This window comes from Neofelis nebulosa, chromosome 10 (genome assembly GCF_028018385.1).
Source record: "Neofelis nebulosa isolate mNeoNeb1 chromosome 10, mNeoNeb1.pri, whole genome shotgun sequence".
Lineage (NCBI taxonomy): Eukaryota > Metazoa > Chordata > Mammalia > Carnivora > Felidae > Neofelis > Neofelis nebulosa.
The window spans coordinates 57,772,008-57,791,848 of NC_080791.1; the positions used below are offsets into that span (position 1 = coordinate 57,772,008).

At 38.3% G+C, this 19,841-nt stretch overlaps 2 protein-coding genes across 14 annotated transcripts in view; one reads left to right on the top strand and one right to left on the bottom strand.

Moving 5' to 3' along the window:
- Positions 1–16,471, bottom strand: part of PPME1 (protein phosphatase methylesterase 1) — a 90,234-nt gene extending 73,763 nt beyond the window's left edge. The window contains exons 1-2 of one of the 3 annotated variants that reach the window (XM_058687801.1): positions 16,234–16,346; positions 556–607 (exon numbers count right to left, since the gene is read on the bottom strand). In XM_058687801.1, coding sequence (XP_058543784.1) covers positions 556–560 — 5 coding nt within the window. In that variant the 5' untranslated portion in view covers positions 561–607; positions 16,234–16,346. Of the gene's footprint in view, positions 1–555; positions 611–16,233 lie in introns of those variants that run through there. The other 2 variants (XM_058687800.1, XM_058687802.1) reach the window with 2 other exon arrangements.
- Positions 16,472–16,549: 78 nt separating this feature from the next.
- C2CD3 (C2 domain containing 3 centriole elongation regulator) overlaps positions 16,550–19,841 on the top strand; it is a 144,567-nt gene continuing 141,275 nt past the window's right edge. For 9 of the 11 annotated variants that reach the window (XM_058687784.1, XM_058687791.1, XM_058687786.1 and 6 more), the window contains exon 1: positions 16,550–16,716. In XM_058687784.1, the coding sequence (XP_058543767.1) occupies positions 16,647–16,716 (70 nt within the window). In that variant the 5' untranslated portion in view covers positions 16,550–16,646. Of the gene's footprint in view, positions 16,717–16,741; positions 17,011–19,841 lie in introns of those variants that run through there. The other 2 variants (XM_058687785.1, XM_058687787.1) reach the window with 1 other exon arrangement.

Sequence of the window (19,841 nt, forward strand, 5' to 3'; positions counted from 1 at the left end):
ATTCTCATGGTTATTTCCTTATCAGTTTTCAATACTACCCTCAAAATAATATTAAGTTCTCCATTCTTGAAATCACCCAAGCTAGCCATGAGTAAGCAGAAATCCTCAGGAAAAGGTGAAAGAGGATTGGTCCCTGTTGTAGGGGTAATGACTGCCAGAGGACCCTAGTAGCAAGGCTGTATACCAGGGAGACGAAAGAGAAAGTCAAGGTTTACAAAAGTAGGTGGCAATGAGAGGGAGCAGGAAGGTGCAGTGAGAAGGAAGAATCAAAGACAACTCTCAAGTTTCTCTGATGCCATTCACAGAATACATAGAACGGCATTTTAAAGGGCTCTAAGTTACTAAATACTGATTTACCATGTGATTGAAAATCCTACATCCTATTCCTATTAGTTTTCTTTGTTGGCCATTGGAGAATGTTAATTGTTAAATGGGCATCATAGAATCCAAAAATGAAAATAGTACAGCATTTACCACAATGTCCTGCATTAGATAGGACAGGATACTTATGGCCCAATAGTTGATGTGGTTTCAAGCAAATGAATGAAAGCTTACCTCATTTAAAACCACTTTCAGATAAGATATTTACTCCATGGGAACTTCCAACCTGCTGAGTCAGATCACACAAAAATATAGTTTATTTTAAATGGATGGATAAAGACAGACTGTTGCAGCACTGAAAGAACTGTAATCTTATACCTCTGATAATAAAGAATTCTGCTTCACTTAGGTTTAGAAAAAGTTAGAAATTTTATTTCCACCACTTACCCAACCTAATTAATAACTTATTTTTCCAAAATCTTACAAGTAACGAGAAAAAAAGATACGGCAACTTTACTACAATGATCTAGCCTCAAACACCACTGAGATATCAGTAATGAAAACAAGAAAGCAGACAGAATACAAAGCATTTTGATGTTTTACAAGAGCTAATTATAACTGTTTAGTCTTACAATCAATATTTTTAGCTATACTCACGGATCAGAACTTATACAAGCTACTATTCTGCTTTGACAATATCACAACAGGAAGAAAGCAAGCAGGCTTGGAGTCAGAGTTTAAAAGCCAATAAAATCCATACAGAAGACTCTAATAAAGTATATAGTTCCAGGGCACTTGGGTGGCTCAGTCGGTTGAGTGTCTGACTCTTGATTTCAGCTCAGGTCATGATCCCAGAGTTGAGGGATTGAGCCCGGTGTCAGGCTCTGTGCTGAGCATGGAGCCAGCTTGACATTCTCTGTCTCTCTGTCTCTCTCTCTCTCTCTCTCTCTCTCTCTCTGCCCCTCTTCCCTGCTCATGTGCACTCTTTCTCTAAAAAAAAGGAAAAGCATATAATTGAGAACCAACTGCCATATAACTCTCTTCTCAGACTCAACTAAATGCCATGATGATGTAGAATATAAGACATATTTCATAGGATATTTCATTTCAAGTATATTTAGGGCAACGATTCTAGAGCCTCTTTCCAGTTACAACTTGCTTATATAAGCAACTAATTTAATTCCAATTCAATCAAAGAGACATTTGAGTATGTTCATGGCAGGCCCTGATACACTTCCTGGGCATTTGGGGAAATCAGCATGCTAGAGGTTCCCATTGATGAATAAAAACTTGGTTCTCACCCTCAAAAAGCTGACGCCAGAGAGGAAATAGGTAAGTAAACAGTCATTGTATACTACAGGTATGGCAGAAATAAGCCTAGTGTACCATGAAAATTCACAGAAGAGACTTCCAATCCTGTTTTGGACACTTATGGGAACGAAATTGGGTCAGGAAAGGATTCATAAAGATGATTTCTGGTATACAGATTTTCTTAAATGCTATACAAATCTGAAGTACTATCCTTATTAAATTATGACCTGGATTGGGAAGGTAATTCCTCTAATTACCAAATAAAAGATTATAATTTCCCCATATTCAGTGAGAAATATGTTAGTATAGAGATTCTGCAACTTAAAAATGGGTTTATATTCCAAAGGTTTGCAAAGTAGGTTGTTGGGAAAACTGAACCACATTTTCCCTAATTAACATTATTATGAAATATTGGTAGATTCTCTAGGTAGTTATATCCCCAAGCCTACTTAGCCATAATATGATAAGATGCTATTTGTGATGAAATTCTACTAATAACGATGTAGTTCAAGTGATTAACACAGAAAACTGATTTTAATATAGCTTGAACCATGGTTCTTATGCTTAAGGAAAAGCTATTTAAAGGGATGAGAAGGATTAAATGAAACTGCTCATGTGTTTGTGCTAGGCACTTTACAAGCATTATCTAAATTTAATCCTCATAATAACCTGAGCTATACTTTCTTAACAGAATAAAAACAGACAAATACAAATATGAAACCATAGAAGGATATAAGTAGGGCACAAGTTCATTTTTGCATATTGCCAATAATTACAGTTTTAAAATCTCATTTCTAGGGGCACCTGGGTGACTCAGTCAGTTAAGCATCCAACTTTGGCTCAGGCCATGATCTCACAGTTCATGGGTTCGAGCCATGTGTCAGGCTCTGCACCAACAGCTCAGGGCCTATAGCCTGCTTCAGATTCTGTATCTCCCTCTCCTTCTCTGTCCCTCCCCCACTTGTGCTTTCTTTCTCTTTCAAAAAGAAACTTCAAAAAGATAAAAGAAAATCTCATTTCTATACTCCACAAATCTATGGTTTTTCCTTCCCATTTAATTCCCTACTAAATTTAGGTTGGACAATTTTAAACTATTGAAAACAATGTCATGTGTCCACTATATTAGAACATTATTCATTCATTAAATGTTTATTGAGCTCCTGGGTGCTAACCATTTTGGGGCAAGTAAATAAAACACAAAAGGAGTTTATAATTAAATTAGGAAAGATTAAACAAGTAAATCACAACATGGTTGTTAGTAGAACAGATAAAATACTGTACATACACAGCACTATCAACTGAAAGATGAACAACAATTTTATGTACCACTAAGAAAAAAGCTACCAATTAAAGTATGACACATTTCAAGTGTCTGACACTTAGAAGTCATTTTAAATTTCTTGAAAGAGCTCTTTTATACTTACATTAATTCAACATACATCACTTATGGGTATAAATAAAGGAAAATGAGAGCAAAATAAAATACTTAATAGTATTTCTAACCAACTTCTTCACACTGAGAGTCTTATTCTTTTTTTTCCCCTAAGTTTATTTATTTATTTTGAGAGAAAGAGAAGAGAGAAAGAATTCCAAGCAGCCTCCACACTGACAGCACAGAGCTTGACATGGGGCTCGAACCCACAAACCATGAGATTGTGATCTGAGCTGAAACCAAGGGTTGGATACTCAACCAACTGAGCTACCCAGGGACCCCTAAAACTAAACACCAGCTCATAAGCTCACTTAACCTTTATGTAGAGAGCTATGTTGCTTTCTGACTCGAACTTTAGAAATAATGCTTAACTCATCTGATTGAAAACCTACTCCTCACAACCATTCAGTTCTCAGTAGTTAAAAGAGTGCTCTACTTTTACCTCCAGAATTTTCTTCCAAGCTACCAACACCTATTTTACAAGTTTTGGTGCTGGTTTTGGTGTTTGTCCATACAACTCAGGAGAACCAAAATAAAGCTGTTACCAAGAGCAATTGTGAAGACACTATCATTTTAAATATGAAAAGACATTTTAAAAAAAAGTATGAATTACAGTAAATAGGTTTCCATTATCTAGCTTTATAATTTAAATGACTCTATGTATATATCATCTCTTTCTCCTTAAAAACAACTGATGCTAATATTAGCCACATTAAAATAAAATTTTATTGAAGTATAATTAACATACAATGTTATATTTAGTTTTACCCATATTTTAAGAAAATAAAGTGGAGCTTACACTGGTTAAGCAGTATGTAGTAAGGCCAGGAAGGGAAAGGAAGGGAATCTCAGTTTGTTGATTTAAAACCTCTATTCTTTCTACTACAAGACAGGAGAAGTACAAAATAAAGAGTATTGGTATGGGATGGCAAACTGTGGCCTATAGGCAAATCCAGTCACTGCCTGCTTTTGAATAGCTCATGAGCTGAGAATGGTCTTTACATTTTTAAAAGCTGGGAGAAAAAAAAAAGTAATATTTAATGACAGGAGAAAATTACACGAAATTCAAATTTCGGTGTTCACAAAAAAAGTATTATTGGAACACCATCACATTCAATATGTATCGTCCATGGTTGCTTTCGTCCTACAACAGCAGAGCTGAGTAGCTGCTACAGAAAGTGTATTGTTTGCAAAACATAAAATGGTTACTGTTTGGCCCTTTACAGAAAAGTTTGCCAAACTCTGGTATAAATGATAGGTGCTATGAAAGGGCAGAAAATGGAAAGATCACTGCAGGCTGAATGGTCAGGAAACTTTCAGATCTCATTTTAAATGAATGCTATGTGCCACACGTCCATTAAACCAAATCTTATAAAAACATTTATTTAAGGGACACCTGCGTGGCTCAGTCAGTTGAGCGTCTGATTCTTGATTTTGGCTCAGGTCACAATCTCATGGTTTGTGGGATCGTGTCCTGCGTTAGGCTCTGCACTGAGAGCATGGAGCCTGCTTAGGACTCTCTCTGCTCCTCGCCCACTCATTCTCTCTCTCAAAATAAATAAACTTAAAAAAAAAATTTATTTAACTGTGCTATTGTAAAAGATGCAAAGAAATAAAAACAAAGGCCCTTGCACTCCAAAACTTTCTATTTTATTGAGGTAACTTAAAAAAAACTACCATGAAAGATAAATTATTATCTTAATTATGGTATCTGCCAACTTAAATTACCACAAAAATTATGATAGATAAATTTGGCATAACAATTTTTTAAAATGCAATACTGAGTAGTAATGCACAATAATTGAGTGGAAATGACAAAGTGTTTTAGAACTCAGAGGAGACACGGAACAAGTGAATGAGCTAGAACAGTCTGAAAGAGGTTCGTGGGTTTTACAGGACTTGAAAACATGAAATCGGAGGCATTGCTAATAAAATAAACTTGGCAATTAGTAAGTGCAAGAAACATTTAGGGAACTGACAATGCCTGGAACATGACTATGGATAGCTTTTAATCGCAGACTGCTTGCTCCCTACACTTTATGGTAGAGTCACTAATGTACAGGTACCACCTCCTTGGAAAATAGTCTTCACTCTTAGACAATAAGGGATAAATTGAGCAAGGGCAGAAAAAACCAATCCTATAAAATGCAGGTCTTCCAAAAATAATTGTTAATTGACATTTATTCTCTTACAGTAATACAACTGCTTTCAGGTTTAGAGCATCACAAAAGAAGAGATAAACTGTTAAATTTTGATAAAATAAAACCAAAACCAGGCATGAATCTTTACATAAAAGAGACTAACTGCAGGCATGAGCTTCTACCATATGAGTATTTTAAATCTCAAATTAAGACCAGGTATTTGGAAGCACTCACAACACACTTAAGTGCCAGTGCTGAAATAAAGTATACATTCTATTATTTCATGAAGTGAAACAAATTTCAGAAGAAAGGGAATGTAGGTTTAGTTATGTCATCTTAATGGAACTGGTGAGGAAATAAGATTGTTCTCAAAAAATGAGGCCAAATATGTCTAGGAAAGGTCAGCACTTAAATAGCCAGCATACTAGGAATCAGGGAAATTAAGACACAACCCCTACCCTTAAGAAGCTCATGGTCTTATAGACAGTCAACCAATAATTACAAGTCAGAAGGATAAGTGTTAAACTACAGAAGGCTACGAGGTCATAGAAGAGATGCAGCTTGCCTACTACATGAAGATGTCTACTAGGCGATATGACCACCACCAACAAAATTATATGATTAATTGCTAAGGAAAGAAAGGAGGGGGGGCGCCTGGGTGGCGCAGTCGGTTAGGCGTCCGACTTCAGCCAGGTCACGATCTCGCGGTCCGTGAGTTCGAGCCCCGCGTCAGGCTCTGGGCTGATGGCTCGGAGCCTGGAGCCTGTTTCCGCTTCTGTGTCTCCCTCTCTCTCTGCCCCTCCCCCGTTCATGCTCTGTCTCTCTCTGTCCCAAAAATAAATAAAAAACGTTGAAAAAAAAAAAAAAAGAAAGGAGGGGAGAATAGGAGGAAAGAAGGAAAAAAATTCCCTACATATTTAGAGAACAAGGAATAAGAAAAGTTGTATGTTTTGAGGTGAATGTCTCAAATCCAAATAGGCATAATAACTTCAACATCAACTAGGCTGCTTAAATTTGTTAAGGGAGTTATGAATGAGTCATGAGCTGCACAGTAGCAGTCCTAGTCACTGTTGTCACAAATTCTCTAGTCTAGGAGTATGTGGAAGTAAAAAACTGAAGTTTAATTGCAGTCAGCTATTTAAATCAAGGCATCACTGCTTTAAAAAAAAAAAAATGTCTTCATTAGGAACACTTTGAAGGGAATGGAAAGATGGCAACCAGATGGCTGTCTGGGTCATGGTAGTTTGGAGTGTTCATTACTAGTGATAAGGGCATGTTATTAAAGCAGCAGACTTAAAGATTCTCAAAACTACCCACTGGATTAGGCTATTAGAGATCATCTTTCTTTATGGAAGGGAAAAATTAGCTGTTTATTATGTGTCAAACAGAATTTTGAGTTCCAAAAGAAAAGTTTCCCCATTTTTTTTAAAAGTAGGCTTCAAGCCCAGTGTGGAGCCCAATGCAAGGCTTGAACTCACGACCCTGAGATCAAGACCTAAGCTGCAATCAAGAGTCAGACATTTAACCAACTGAGCCACTAAGGCACCCCAAAAGTTTCCCCACTTTATTTTTTTTAATATGTATTTATTTTGGGGAGAGCGCAAGTGAGGGAAGGGCAGAAAGAGGGGGACAGAGGATCCAAAGTGGTCTCTGTGCTGGCAGGCTGACAAGCAGCGAGCCCGATGTGGGGCTTGAACTCACGAACTGTGAGATCATGACTCAAGCTGAAGTTGGACACTCAACCGACTGAGGGGCTCAAGTGCCCCAAGTGTCCCCATCTTAAAGACAAGGAAATATAGTCTCAAATGTAAAATAACTTGCCCAGAGCCACTTTCAGTAGCACTGGAGTTTGGATTTTAAACTCAAGTATGTCTGGTGTCAAAGTGGTCTTGCTACTACACCATGATAGTGAATTCTAGAAAGAGGAAAGATAAAGTGACCAGGGCCACATGACTTATTAGTGACAGAGACAGGAGTTCCACTTACACCAAGAAAAGTCCATAGCAAAGAACACACACAGACGCATTGTAGAAAAGGAGTCAGAGTAAACAACTTCAGGGGCACCTGGGTGGCGCAGTCGGTTAAGCGTCCGACTTCAGCCAGGTCACGATCTCGCGGTCTGTGAGTTCGAGCCCCGCGTCAGGCTCTGGGCTGATGGCTCGGAGCCTGGAGCCTGTTTCCAATTCTGTGTGTCTCCCTCTCTCTCTGCCCCTTCCCCGTTCATGCTCTGTCTCTCTCTGTCCCAAAAATAAATAAAAAAACGTTGAAAAAAAAAAAATAACTTCAGCCTTCTCCTGTGGTTTGGACAACTAGAATTTTCAACATAACGTCTTATTCAATCATCAAAATATATTGGTAGTTATGTGCTTGGGAGTGGTTGTCAAAACTGTTGAGGAACATCTAAGTGTGGCATATAATTGGACCGCCCTTTAAATAGCACTATTAATTAAAACTTTCTTCTCTGGGGCGCCTGGGTGGCGCAGACGGTTAAGCGTCCGACTTCAGCCAGGTCACGATCTCGCGGTCCGTGGGTTCGAGCCCCGCGTCAGGCTCTGGGCTGATGGCTTGGCGCCTGGAGCCTGTTTCCAATTCTGTGTCTCCCTCTCTCTCTGCCCCTCCCCCGTTCATGCTCTGTCTCTCTCTGTCCCAAAAATAAATTTAAAAAAACGTTGAAAAAAAAAAAACCAAAAATACTTTCTTCTCTAAAGGAAACTATTTTATGACATAAAGGAGTAAGTTTTTCCTAACCAACCAGAGATGTTTTCTCAAATCTGACATCAAGTAACATAACAAGGAAGGCTCATTAAGTTTAAAAAACAACAACAAAATCCAATTATCCAATTTTGGGGACACTGAGAAGAAACAGATTTGTCAGCAATAAGCCCAGCAGCAATGGAATAAAGGACATTTACTCAGAAGTGCTCAGGTCAAGGGGCTCAAACCTGGCACAAGGTGGAAAGAGAGACAAAAGAAGAGATCAAATACCTCTGTTGAGTGAAAACAGTAGAGAATTTACAGTCAAAAGATTAATCTCCCCCACTTGTTAACATTAGGCCTTGGGTTACATGCTGTTTACTGTCTACTCCAGACATTCCTGCTGCACTTCCCACCACTCTCTATTCCCTAGAAGAATTCCAAATTGTTTAGTAACTAGTGGGGAGATTTTGTTATCCTTCCTCCAGCCCAGGGGAATGAATCAGAATTGGTCTAAACCAGTCAAAGTAATCCCATTCCCAACTGCCAGTGATTGGTCTTAAAATGGACATGTAAACCAGTTCTGGACCATGAGACTTAAGGGAAAAATTGGCTAGGGAATTTCCCTTTCCAGAAAACAAAACAAAACAAAACAAAAGGCATGCTTAGCTAGGAAAAGGCCTTTGCTCCAGTTCCTTCCTTTCATTTGGAAAGATGGAATAAAGGTAAGATGAAAGTAGAGTTGCAGCAACCATCTTGCAACCAAAAGGTGACAAGAGAAGGAAAATCCAACACCACTAAGATGGCAAAATTAAGGATGCACAGGGTCCTTACTGATATCATTGAATGACTGAATCAATGCTAGAACTTCCTATTAATAATAAATATCCTTTTGGTTTAAAGCACAATAAACTGTTAACAGCTAATAAGATTATTTCACATTAATGTAATATTGCTAACTTGAATTTGGGAAGTTTTGTAGGACTGTATTTTAAAAACAAATCTACTGAGTTTTATAATTCTATAATAAAATGGAATTTACTTACACATAAGGAATTTATCCCTAGTTTATTTTGTACATAATTGATACTACATTAGATGAACTTAGGCCAATACTTGGGATCTGAAATATTTTTCCTTCAAAAGGGATTCATACACACTGAAAGACATCATATTTCCTCAAAGACTCAACATCATAAAAATGTTTACTTTGCGTTAATTTACATATTTAATGTAATCTTAATAAAAATACTATACGGGTTTTTTTTCCTGGCACTAGTTTAGTTGATTAGAAAGCTTATTTGTATATTATTCAGCCATAAAAAAGAATGAGATCTTGCCATTTGCAACAACATGGATGGACCTACAGGGTATTATGCTAAGTGAAAGAAGTAAGACAGAGAAAGACAAATACCACATAATTTCACTAATATGTGGAATCTAAAAAACAAAACAAATGAATAAACAAACAAGAAGCAGAAACAGACCCACAAATACAAAGAACTGATGGTTGCCAGAAGGGCGGCAAATGGGGGGATGGGCAAAATGGGTGAGTGGAGTGGGAGATACAGGCTTCCAGATATAGAATGAATAAGTCACAGGGAATAAAAGGTATAGCATAGGAAATTATAGTCAATGGTATTATAATAGCATTGTATGGTGATGGATGGTAGCAATACTCATGGTGAGCACAGGGTAAAGTATAGACTTGAGGAATCACTATGTGGTACACCTGAAACTAATATAACATTGTGTGTCAACTATACTTTAAAAAAAAAGTTTGTAAGAATAAGCAAGTAAAAGGAGCCAGGAAAATCTTAAAAAAGAATGAGGGAGAAGCTACCTCTACCATCTACTAAAACATACTAATAATAACTCTGTAGTTAAACAGGTAGTAGTGGCACATAAATAAAAAAGCAGGCCAGGATGCCTGGGTGGCTCAGTTGTTTAAGTGTCCGGACTCTTGACTTTGTTTGGCTCAGGTCATGATCTCAGGGTTTGTGGGTTTGAATCCCTGCTTGGGATTCAATCTCTCTCTCTCTCTCTCTCTCTCTTCCCCTCCCCCCAACCCCTCCCTTGATGGCACACTTTCTGTTTCTCTCAAAATTAATAAACTTTAAAAAAAGTTAAAAAAAATAGGAAGATGATGGGATAAAAAAGAAAATAAACAGATCCATATCTATGTGAAAATTTGGTATTTGACAAAAACATCATTTTAATCCATGGGGAAAATGACTAATTTTTATTGAGGTGAAATTCATATAATAGAAAAAGAACGTTTTAATAAATGGTGTTACAACTGGAAAACCTGTGGATAAAGATAAAACTGGATCTATCTGTTCCTCACTTTGCACATCAAGATTAATTTAAAATGGATGTAAAAAATGGAACCATTTTTTAGAAAAAAAAAAAAGAATTCCTTTATAACCTGGGTGAAGGAAATGTCTTCCTGTGATGCAAAATCTAGAAGCAGCACATGCTAGATAGATTTGAGTGCATTAAAATAAAAAAAAAACCTTTTTATATAGCAAAATACATTATAAGCAAAGTAAAAAAGCAACTTGGAAAATATTTTTAACACTTAGAAATATCCTGAATACACAGAAAGCTTCAAAGAGCCACTTTGGAAAACAGTTTGGCAGTTTCTTAAAAAGTTAAACATAACTTACCATGCAACACAGCAATTCCATTCTTAGGTGTTTACCAAAAGGAAATCCAAACACATTTCCATACAAAGATTTGTATGTGAATGTTCATAGCAGCATTATTCATAATAGCAAAACAAAAAAAAGGAAACTCAAAGTGTTCAGCAACTGACAAGTAAAATTTGCTGTATCTACACAGAATATCATTCAACAATAAAAAGAAATGGTGTATTGATACATGCTACAACATGGATGAATCTTGAAAACATTATACAAAGTAAAAAAAGCCAGTCTCAAAAGGCACTTACTGGGGTGCCTGGGTGGCTCAGTCATTTCAGCATCTGACCTGTGATTTCACCTCAGGTAATGATCTCACAGTTTGTGAGATCCAGCCCTGCCTGGGGCTCTGTGTTGAAAGCTTAGCACCTGCTTGGGATTCTCTCTCCCTCTCTCTTCACCCTTCCCCCACTCGTGTGCATGCTCTCTCTCAAAATAATTTTTTTTTAAAGGCCCCTTACTGTATGATTTCATTTATATGCCAAAATAGGCAAATCCATGAAGACAGAAAATAGAACAGTGGTTCCCAGGGGTTGGGGGAGGCGGAAGTAACTGGTAGCAGGTAAGTAGTTTCTTTATGGGATACTGAAAATGTTCTGGAATTAGTGACAATGACTGTACAGCCCTGAATATACTAAAAACTAATGAATGGTAGGTAAACTTGTAAAAGGGTGAATTGTATGGCATATGAATTTTAATTTTTTTTAAAAAATTAATTAACAAAAACAGAAATACTAGAATTTGCAACTCAATATGTGAGCTTGAGCAAGCTTTGTCCTTTATTTCCCCATTTGTTCGAATGGCTCCTTAAAGCTTTCCCAGGAGGCCTGATATTCATTATAAATTTAAGAAGTTGAACGAAGGACTATCTAATCAGATACAGATTAATAGAAAGCTTAAAGGGAAAAAGTGATATTACAAAAAATTCAAAAAAGAGCTTCTACTTCATAAAGAAGCCTTTCTCACAGTTTTCATAAAGAAGAAGCCTTTCTCATGGTTTTCAATATAAAATAATTTACTAGTTATTCTGTAAGAGCTTATGTCAGGAAGCATAAGTGCTTTTCATGTATTATCTCATTCTCATAGCACTCTAAAGTAAGCAGAGATTAAAAGAAAAAAAAAACAAAAAAAAGGTTAAATGACTTGACCAAAGTAAACACTTAAGCTGAGCTTCAAACTCAGATCTCCTTATCACTTTAAAGACAACAATTTCTACACCAAGGTATAACAAGAACTAAAAGTAAAACAAGAACAAGAATGGACTAAAAACCCAAAGTCTAGGTTTGAATCTTGTTTCTGCCATTTGATGATTCTGTTTTTTTAGGCAAGTCAAAGAACATTCGAATTTTCTCATTAAGAGAAAATATTACCCCTTGCCCTAATTTACCTCATAAAATAATACAAAAAGGCACTAATATATACCTTCCAGTTAAAGTACTGTAGAACTGTTAAGAGATAATTACAGAAATATAGTACTATTGGTAAACCAAAACTGTGTTGAAAAATGAATGGTTTTAATAATCTATAGTCTCTCTAATGGTAACAGAATGTACTAAAGCAGTGATTTTCAAAACATACTCCTCTCAAGCACAGCAGATGCGGCAGACTAAACATTTGTGTCCCGCTCCCCCCTCCAAACCCAGATTCATGTTAAATCCTAACATCCAATGTGATGGTATTTGGATATGGGGCCTTGAGAGGTGATGAGGTCATGAGAGTACAGCCTTCATGAATGGGATTAGTGCCCTCATAAAAGAGATGCCACAGAGCTTCCTTCCCCCTTCTGCCATGTGAAGACACAGCAAGAAAAATGCCATCGATAAACCAATAAACAGTCCCCACTGGATACAGAATCTGCCGGCACCTTGATCTTGGACTTCCCAGCCTCCAGAACTATCATACATTTCTGTTGTTTATAAGCCACCCAGTCTATGGTATTTTTTTGTTATGGGCAACTCTAACAGACTAAACTACCAGTTGCAAGTAGGGATCCCAAATCAGAGTAGCTCCAAAATCTTTAATAAAAAACTTCAAAACCACTGTTTTTTGGCATCATCTACTGGCTTCTATCAAGGAACAATGAAACCAGGATTTCAGGGCTTACCCAAGAAAAACTGTTGGTGTTCTGAAAAGGGAATAGATTCTAGAGACTAAACCTAGATTAAACCCTGGTTCTGCCACATACTAGTTGGGTGACTGTTAATCTCAAGTCTGAGTTTCCTGACTTATAAACGCAGAGAAATATATACCTTGCAAGGTTGTGAACAGATTAAATAAAATAACATACAAAAAATAATAAAGTAATATACATAAAGCTATTACTACAATGACTTTCACAAGGTACCTACTTGAAAAAAAAAGTACTTGCTGTTTTTACATTACTAGTGATACTCTGGAATTACTAAGTCTAATTTGAAAAACTACATTATGGGAACTCAAGAAAAACCACAAACTCAAAACCACCCTGAATATATGAATACCTCTAAACAAGGTTTAGTGAAATTAAAGGCAAGAGATTATGAAAAACTGTTGAAAAAGTCATATAAGAGACTGTCAAATGAACAGGTCCAACCTAAAATTAAGAGATAGATGAGAGAATGGAAAAAGATGGGTAGATAAGAAAAATGCAAATGAATGAATAGAAGAAGAAATAAAGAAGAATGCTTTAAAATTGGTAGAAGTGAGACTTCATAAATCAAACCTGAGAAAAAAGAAAGACTGAATCCTAGAGTATTTGCAATGAAATAAGAAACACAACTCAAATTAAGTATTGCCAGGATAACAACTATGAATCCAAAAAAACATAATGGGTCTCAGAGACTCAAGTCTCAGTCTTTACTGGCCCTACCACTAGGCTTCTACTGCCTTAGTATGAAGAAGAATTGAATTTGTTTTCTTTTTCTAATTTTTTTTTTTTTTTGAGAGAAAAAGAGACAAAGTGTGAGTTGGAGAGGAGCAGAAAGAGGGGGAGGGGCAGAGAGAGAGGGAGACACAGAATTCAAAACAGGCTCCAAGCTCTGAGCTGTCAGCACAGAGCCCAATGCAGGGCTCAAACTCATGAACCCTAAGATCAGGACCTGAGCTGAAGTCAGACACTTAACCAACTGAGCCACCCAGGCACCCTGAGTTTGTTTTCTTATTCACAAAAAATATTATCTCCTGCCTCTACGTTTACCTACAGAATACAGAATTCTCTGAATCGTTTCCTCAACTATACAGTGAAACCATTTCAAAGCTCTCTTTTTAGCACAGGGAGAGAGTATATTACCACTAACTTTAGACTCGGCTGAGGCCTGCCTATGTTTCAATAAGGAAATAGAAAAGAAAAATATAGGAAAACAAGCCACCTGAGGAGCACATAAAATTCACCAACACATGCTCTTTTCTTCATAATATTATAAAGAAGCATCTTCCTAAATAAGTTTATTTTCCAGAACAAGCAGTTAACAAAGAAGACCAAAGCATCTATTTAAAGAGGGTAAGTTGGAGTGCCTGGGTGTTCAGTCGGTTAAACATCTCGGCTCATGTCATGACCTCACAGTCCATGAGTTGGAGCCCCACACTGGGCTCCAGGCTGACAGTGCAGAGCCTGCTGGGGATCTTCTCTTCCCCTCTCTGCCCCTCTCCTGCTTGTGCTCTTTCTCTCAAGATAAACAAACTTAAAAAATAAAGAGGGTAAGTTACTAACAATTATACAATCTTCTAATCACCAAGTTTTCCCTTTATTTTCTTTTACTGCTTTTCTTCAGTTTTTCACCTTCAGAGAATTTGTTTTAACAAAGTGAGAGGCTGACCTCTAAATTTATCTACAGCATGTATAGTTATTAAAAACCTAATATTTTTATATATTTTTACAGAAGAGGGCTTGTGTACTAAAGGACCAAATTTTAGATTAAAAAAGGCACTAAGACATATATACCAATGATAAATGTTACATTGATTTTATACTCCAGGTAAATTTTCCCAAATAATCTGTCACGGATCAGTTTCCACATCCTCCTTATTCATGTTACAGTCTTACTTTTCTGTCTTTTAACGCCAAAACAATATCCATCTTACCTTCTACGAGGCTTTCTACCACCTCTATTATGCATCAACTACCTATCTTCTGTCGAGGTTTTCTCACTTTTCTACTGTGCATCATAGTCAGGTCTCCACTTCAATTCTTAGTTTCCTTCCCTGTTTGTTTCAACCACCACCCCCAATTCTCACCACCTCTCTATCCCACTGTTTTAATTTATAATTTATAGGATTCTCCTTTCTCTTTATTCCAAGGACCTACTTTCACAGTTATGCATCTACCGTCCTCATCTCCTTTTTGATCAGTTTTTGTACATATTACTTCTTTAGAACCTAAGATTCCTCTTCTCTAGTTTTTATTCCAAGTACAGTATATCTATCAACCCATTTCTAGAATCCCAAACACACCCTCTTGGCTACCTCGTACCTATTCATTCTTTCTACCCCTTTTCTCTGTAGTCACTAGTCTGCAGAATACTATTTGATACCACAAATACCCCTGAAAACCAACTGCCTACTCAATTGTCTCTACTTTCCAGTAATTACCTCTCCCATGTTCAACTCATCCTCTCTTATACCTCAGGTACCCCCTAAACCGACACAAGCCATTCAACAACCTAAAATTCCCCAAAACTGTCTCTTCAACACAGCTCCTGCCTTCCCAGTAAATGGATTTCCCCAAAATATTATAAGCAGCTACTCTCAATGCTTCATTAATTCTGAGTCTTATCAAACCAGTACATAGCTTCCATCAGACTTATTTGCCTGGCAAAAATCAACTGCCCAAATTTCCTCTTTAAGCTTCCCAGACTATATCTACAGCACTTCCATTCACTAAACCCCGTTCCCAGTCATTTCTCCATCTCTAGAGCCCATGGTCATTCTCTCAGCTCATCACTCCTACCCTTACTCCCTACCCTCACTTCTCAGAACATTCCCATTGCTCTTAACAGTCTAATTGGCTATATTCCCCATCTTTCCTTAGTCCCGTTCTCAGGCTTTCTCAATTCTCCCTTAAAAGATCTAATCTAATCAACCCCTCACTCCCTGAATCTTCCTCTTACACCTCCAAGGACACTCTCTAGAACCTTCTGCTCCCTAGTTCTCTTTCCTTCTCCAATCCTGCCTCAGGTGTTCCCACTTCCCTCAGCTTTTCTAGTATCTAGTTCTTTCCGTCTTCTTACTACTTCCAAATCTTTCCCTAGTTGTTCTCCTAAATTCCCTCAACTTTTCTGTCAGTCATTCCCCATTTTCCTCAACCTTCCCTGGCAGCTATTCCCTGACTTTTCTCACCTCTACCACCTTTCCTCAAACCTCATCCATCCCTTCTTCTGGAGGTGCCTCCTACATCTCTTAAATTACCCTCTCAGCTTCCTCAATCTTTGCCTCATTCCCTCCTTCCTTCAATACTATTTGTCCTCCAATTTCCATTGACTTGGCGCCTCCCCTAGTTCCCAAATCTACGTTCAACACCATCTAAATGTCTCCAGGCCGCCGCCAACATTCGCTCTCATCCTTAGCCTCCCCTACCGTGCCACTCTAAACGCCCAGAGACACCATTCTCCAATGGCCGGCGCCTGGCCTCTAGGGAGACGGGGTATGGGTCACGTACCCCATTCGCATCTTGGCTCCGCTCTGGCTGCCCCCGCTGCCGGGTAGAGGTGGGCGAGAGGGCAGGCGGCCGAGGTGCATGCTCTTCTCTAGGGCCGACATGAAGTGGAGGCCTCAGGTAGTCAAACAGTAGCCGGAGCTTCGTCCCACGCTAAGCGCGGCCCAACCGGTCACAGCTCGCTCCCCTAGCGACGCCCAGTGCCTTTGGACAGCACCCAGCTACCGGCAGCACCGCCCACCGCCCACCGGCTCCGTAAACTCCACCCCCTCTCCTCGGCGATTCCACCGGAAGTACGCAACAGCAGTTCACAAAGAAAGCTGGGTAACGGAGTCTACGGATCTCTCAGACCAACAGAGAACTCATCGACCCTCGCCGGAAAGACAAGCGCTCCTAAAGGCAATGCATCCTGGGCAATGAAGTCCTCAAAGGGCAGATCCCTTTGCGCTTGCGCAGCTGAAGGCGACAGCTGTCAACCTCGTAGAGGTAGTGTAGCAAAGCATCCTGGGTGTTGTAGTCTATTTGCGGGAAGAAGGCTTTGGCGCCTTTCCTTTTCACCGCTCCTTTCAGACGGTTAAGAGGAAGAGCTTTTTCTTCCTGCTTCCCAGGCTGCCCAGCGGCTCCGGTTGCCGGGGAACTCAGGCGCCTCGGGAAGGGATGGCGGGAGGTTACGGCTTGGGTGCTGGAGCCGGAGTTCAGTTGGTGAAGAAAAGCTCTGGCTCGTCATGAAACAAAGAAAAGGCCAGGGGCCTGTCGGAGCCCGTGGCCGCAAGAAGAGAGGTAACCTGAGAGACCAAAGGTTGAGGAAAGAATAATAAGGTGGAGTTGGGAGCAAGGTGTAGAGAATTCCAGGGAGACTCCCCCACCCGCCTGTAAAAAGGGAGGGAGAGAAGTAGGAAGGGGGAAATAACCAAGGAATCTGAAGGTTAGAGAGGGCAGTTACCCCTCCAGCGAAAGGGAAGGAAATAGGTACTGAGGTAGGGGGTCAAAGCGGACTAATAAATGGGGCGAGGTGAGGGCTAAAAGGGTGCAGCAGGACGCTTCTAAAGAAAGGAAATAAAAAAATTCCAGGATTTTAAAAACTTTTTAAAGGGAGGTGTAATTGACATGTAACATTATCTTAGCTTCAAGTTGTACAATTGTTTAGATATTCCCGTATATTTGCGAAGTGATCAAACAGTACGTCTAGTTAGCATCCATCACCGTACATACTTACTAAAAGTTTTTTTCATGTCATGAAAACTTTTAAGATGTACTCTTTTAGCAACTTTCAAATATACAGTGCACTATTAACTGTAGTTCACTGTGCTGTACTTCTACATCCCTGTGACCTAGGAGTACTTTTGATAGCAAAGTTAAATGTGTGTGTGTCTGTGTGTGGGAGGGTATAGCTTTGGAGTTCCACACGTACTGAAAGAAACAAGTTGGAGAGGTGGTATGTCAGTAATTCTAATTGGCAAAGATCATGTTGTATGCATTACTGTAAATGTTAGTTGAATGAGCCAAACAAACATAAGACAGTCATGAAGTATGAAGGGCTACAGGCAGGAGTTGGGAAAGATAGTTGTGGAGGAGAGAAGAAGAAAGTGGGGAGTGCCAAGGTGAGGTAGAGTGCAGGTGAAGGCATGAGGATCTTTGAAGGATCTGAGAGGATGAAAGAGTGTGTAGCAAGAGAAGGTCTTTAGATTGAGGACTCAACCTACTGTCTGAGAAAGTATCTCATCCAAGCTTTTTAAAGATAACTAAGGCAGTTTTGAGGCAGTGACTTTTCCTGCAAAGAATGATGGGAGGATATGAAATAGAAGCACAGATGTATTCAATGCTAGTGCTCCCTATGTCAAACAGTCAAGCATATTTGGTTGATAGGAGGAAAATAAAAATTGAAATAACATAAGAATGCCCTTCTTGCTATACCATCTATATATGCAGTAATGCTCATATACACACCTGTGTATTATTTTTATATTGAAACTACTTATACGTAAAGATTATGGTGGGTCTTTTTCAGCTATAGAGAGCAGAGAAGGTGTTCGCTTTAGAAATCCAAAAACTTTTATATAGATTTCTTGATCTGATATACTCCAGTATATTTTCTTGTTAGGCATGACCACTCTCTGAGGGAAAAGAGGAATAGGAAGGTGTGTGTAATATAGGAATGGTTTCTTTTTTTTTTTTTAAGTTTTTAATTTAATTCCAGTATAGTTAACATACAGCGTTATATTAGTTTCAGATATACAGTATAACGATTCAACAATTCTGTGCATTACTCAGTGTTCATCATAAGTGTGCTCTTTAATACCCATTACCTATTTCACCCACCCACCGCTCCCCCACCTCTCCTCTGGTAACCATCAATTTGTTCTCTACAGTTAAGTCTGTTTCTTGGTTTGTTTCTTTTTTTTTTTCCTCCTTTGTTCATTTGTTTTGTTTCTTAAACTCCACATGAGTGAAATCATATGGTATTTGTCTTTCTCTGACTTATTTTGCTTAGCATTATACTCTCTAACTCCATCCATGTTGTTGCAGATGGCAAGATTTCATTCTTTTTTATGGCTGAATAATATTCTATTGTATAGATATAAAGGAATAGTTTCTTAAATTTCTTCTAAATCATGGTTAGGAGATAACTATGAATGGAAGACCATCAGGGTCATTAAAGGAAAGTTTTATAGAAAGTCATAATTAAATGCCTTGTTTACATTTATTATCTGTCTGAAATCAGAAGCCAATAAATATTATAAAAGCAATGAATATTATGAGCCCAGTGCTGGAGTAAAAAATAATGGCAGAATCTGAAGATGATAGTGTCTGTCTTCAATGACTGAATGATGTTGGCCGGAAAGAAAATACAAAATTTAAGGCGGTCTTTATTGAAACGCTTAATCATTTGAGCATTGAGTGAAGGGAGGAGTTATTGCTGTTTCATGTTTAGTGATGGTTTTAAAGTAAGAGAGGCAGAGCTAACATATCTTAAAACCTGAACTTTGCAACAATAAACAACAGTACTTGGGAGAAAAATTTCAACTACTTCTGAGATTTTAAAAACCTATCTACTGTATCATTATATTTGTATTTTTAAAATGGTATCTTTTTTTTATTGAGGTATAGTTGACACACAATGTTATGCTAGTTTCAGGTATACAACAGTGATTCCACAAGTCTATATGTTATACTGTGCTTACCACAAGCATAACTGCTATCTATCCCCATACAACGCTATTACAATACCATTGACTATATTTCTTATGCTGTACCTTTTACCCCTATGATTTATTCATTCCATACTTGGAAGTGTGTGTCTCCCATCTCCCTTCATCTATTTTGCCCATCCCCCTTCCCCTCTCCCCACTGGTGACCACCTGTTTTTCTTTTGTATTTCGGGATCTGTTTCTGCTATTTTTTAAGATTCCACATGTAGGTGAATTTGTCTTTCTTTGTCTTATTTTACTTAAGCATAATACTCTGTAGGACCATCTGGTCTCAAAGGCAAGATTTCATTCTTTTTTTTCTTAATATTTATTTATTTTGAGAGAGACAGTGCAAGCGAGGGAGGGACAGAAAGAGAGCGGGAGACACAGAATCTGAAGCAGACTCCAGGCTCTGAGCTGTCA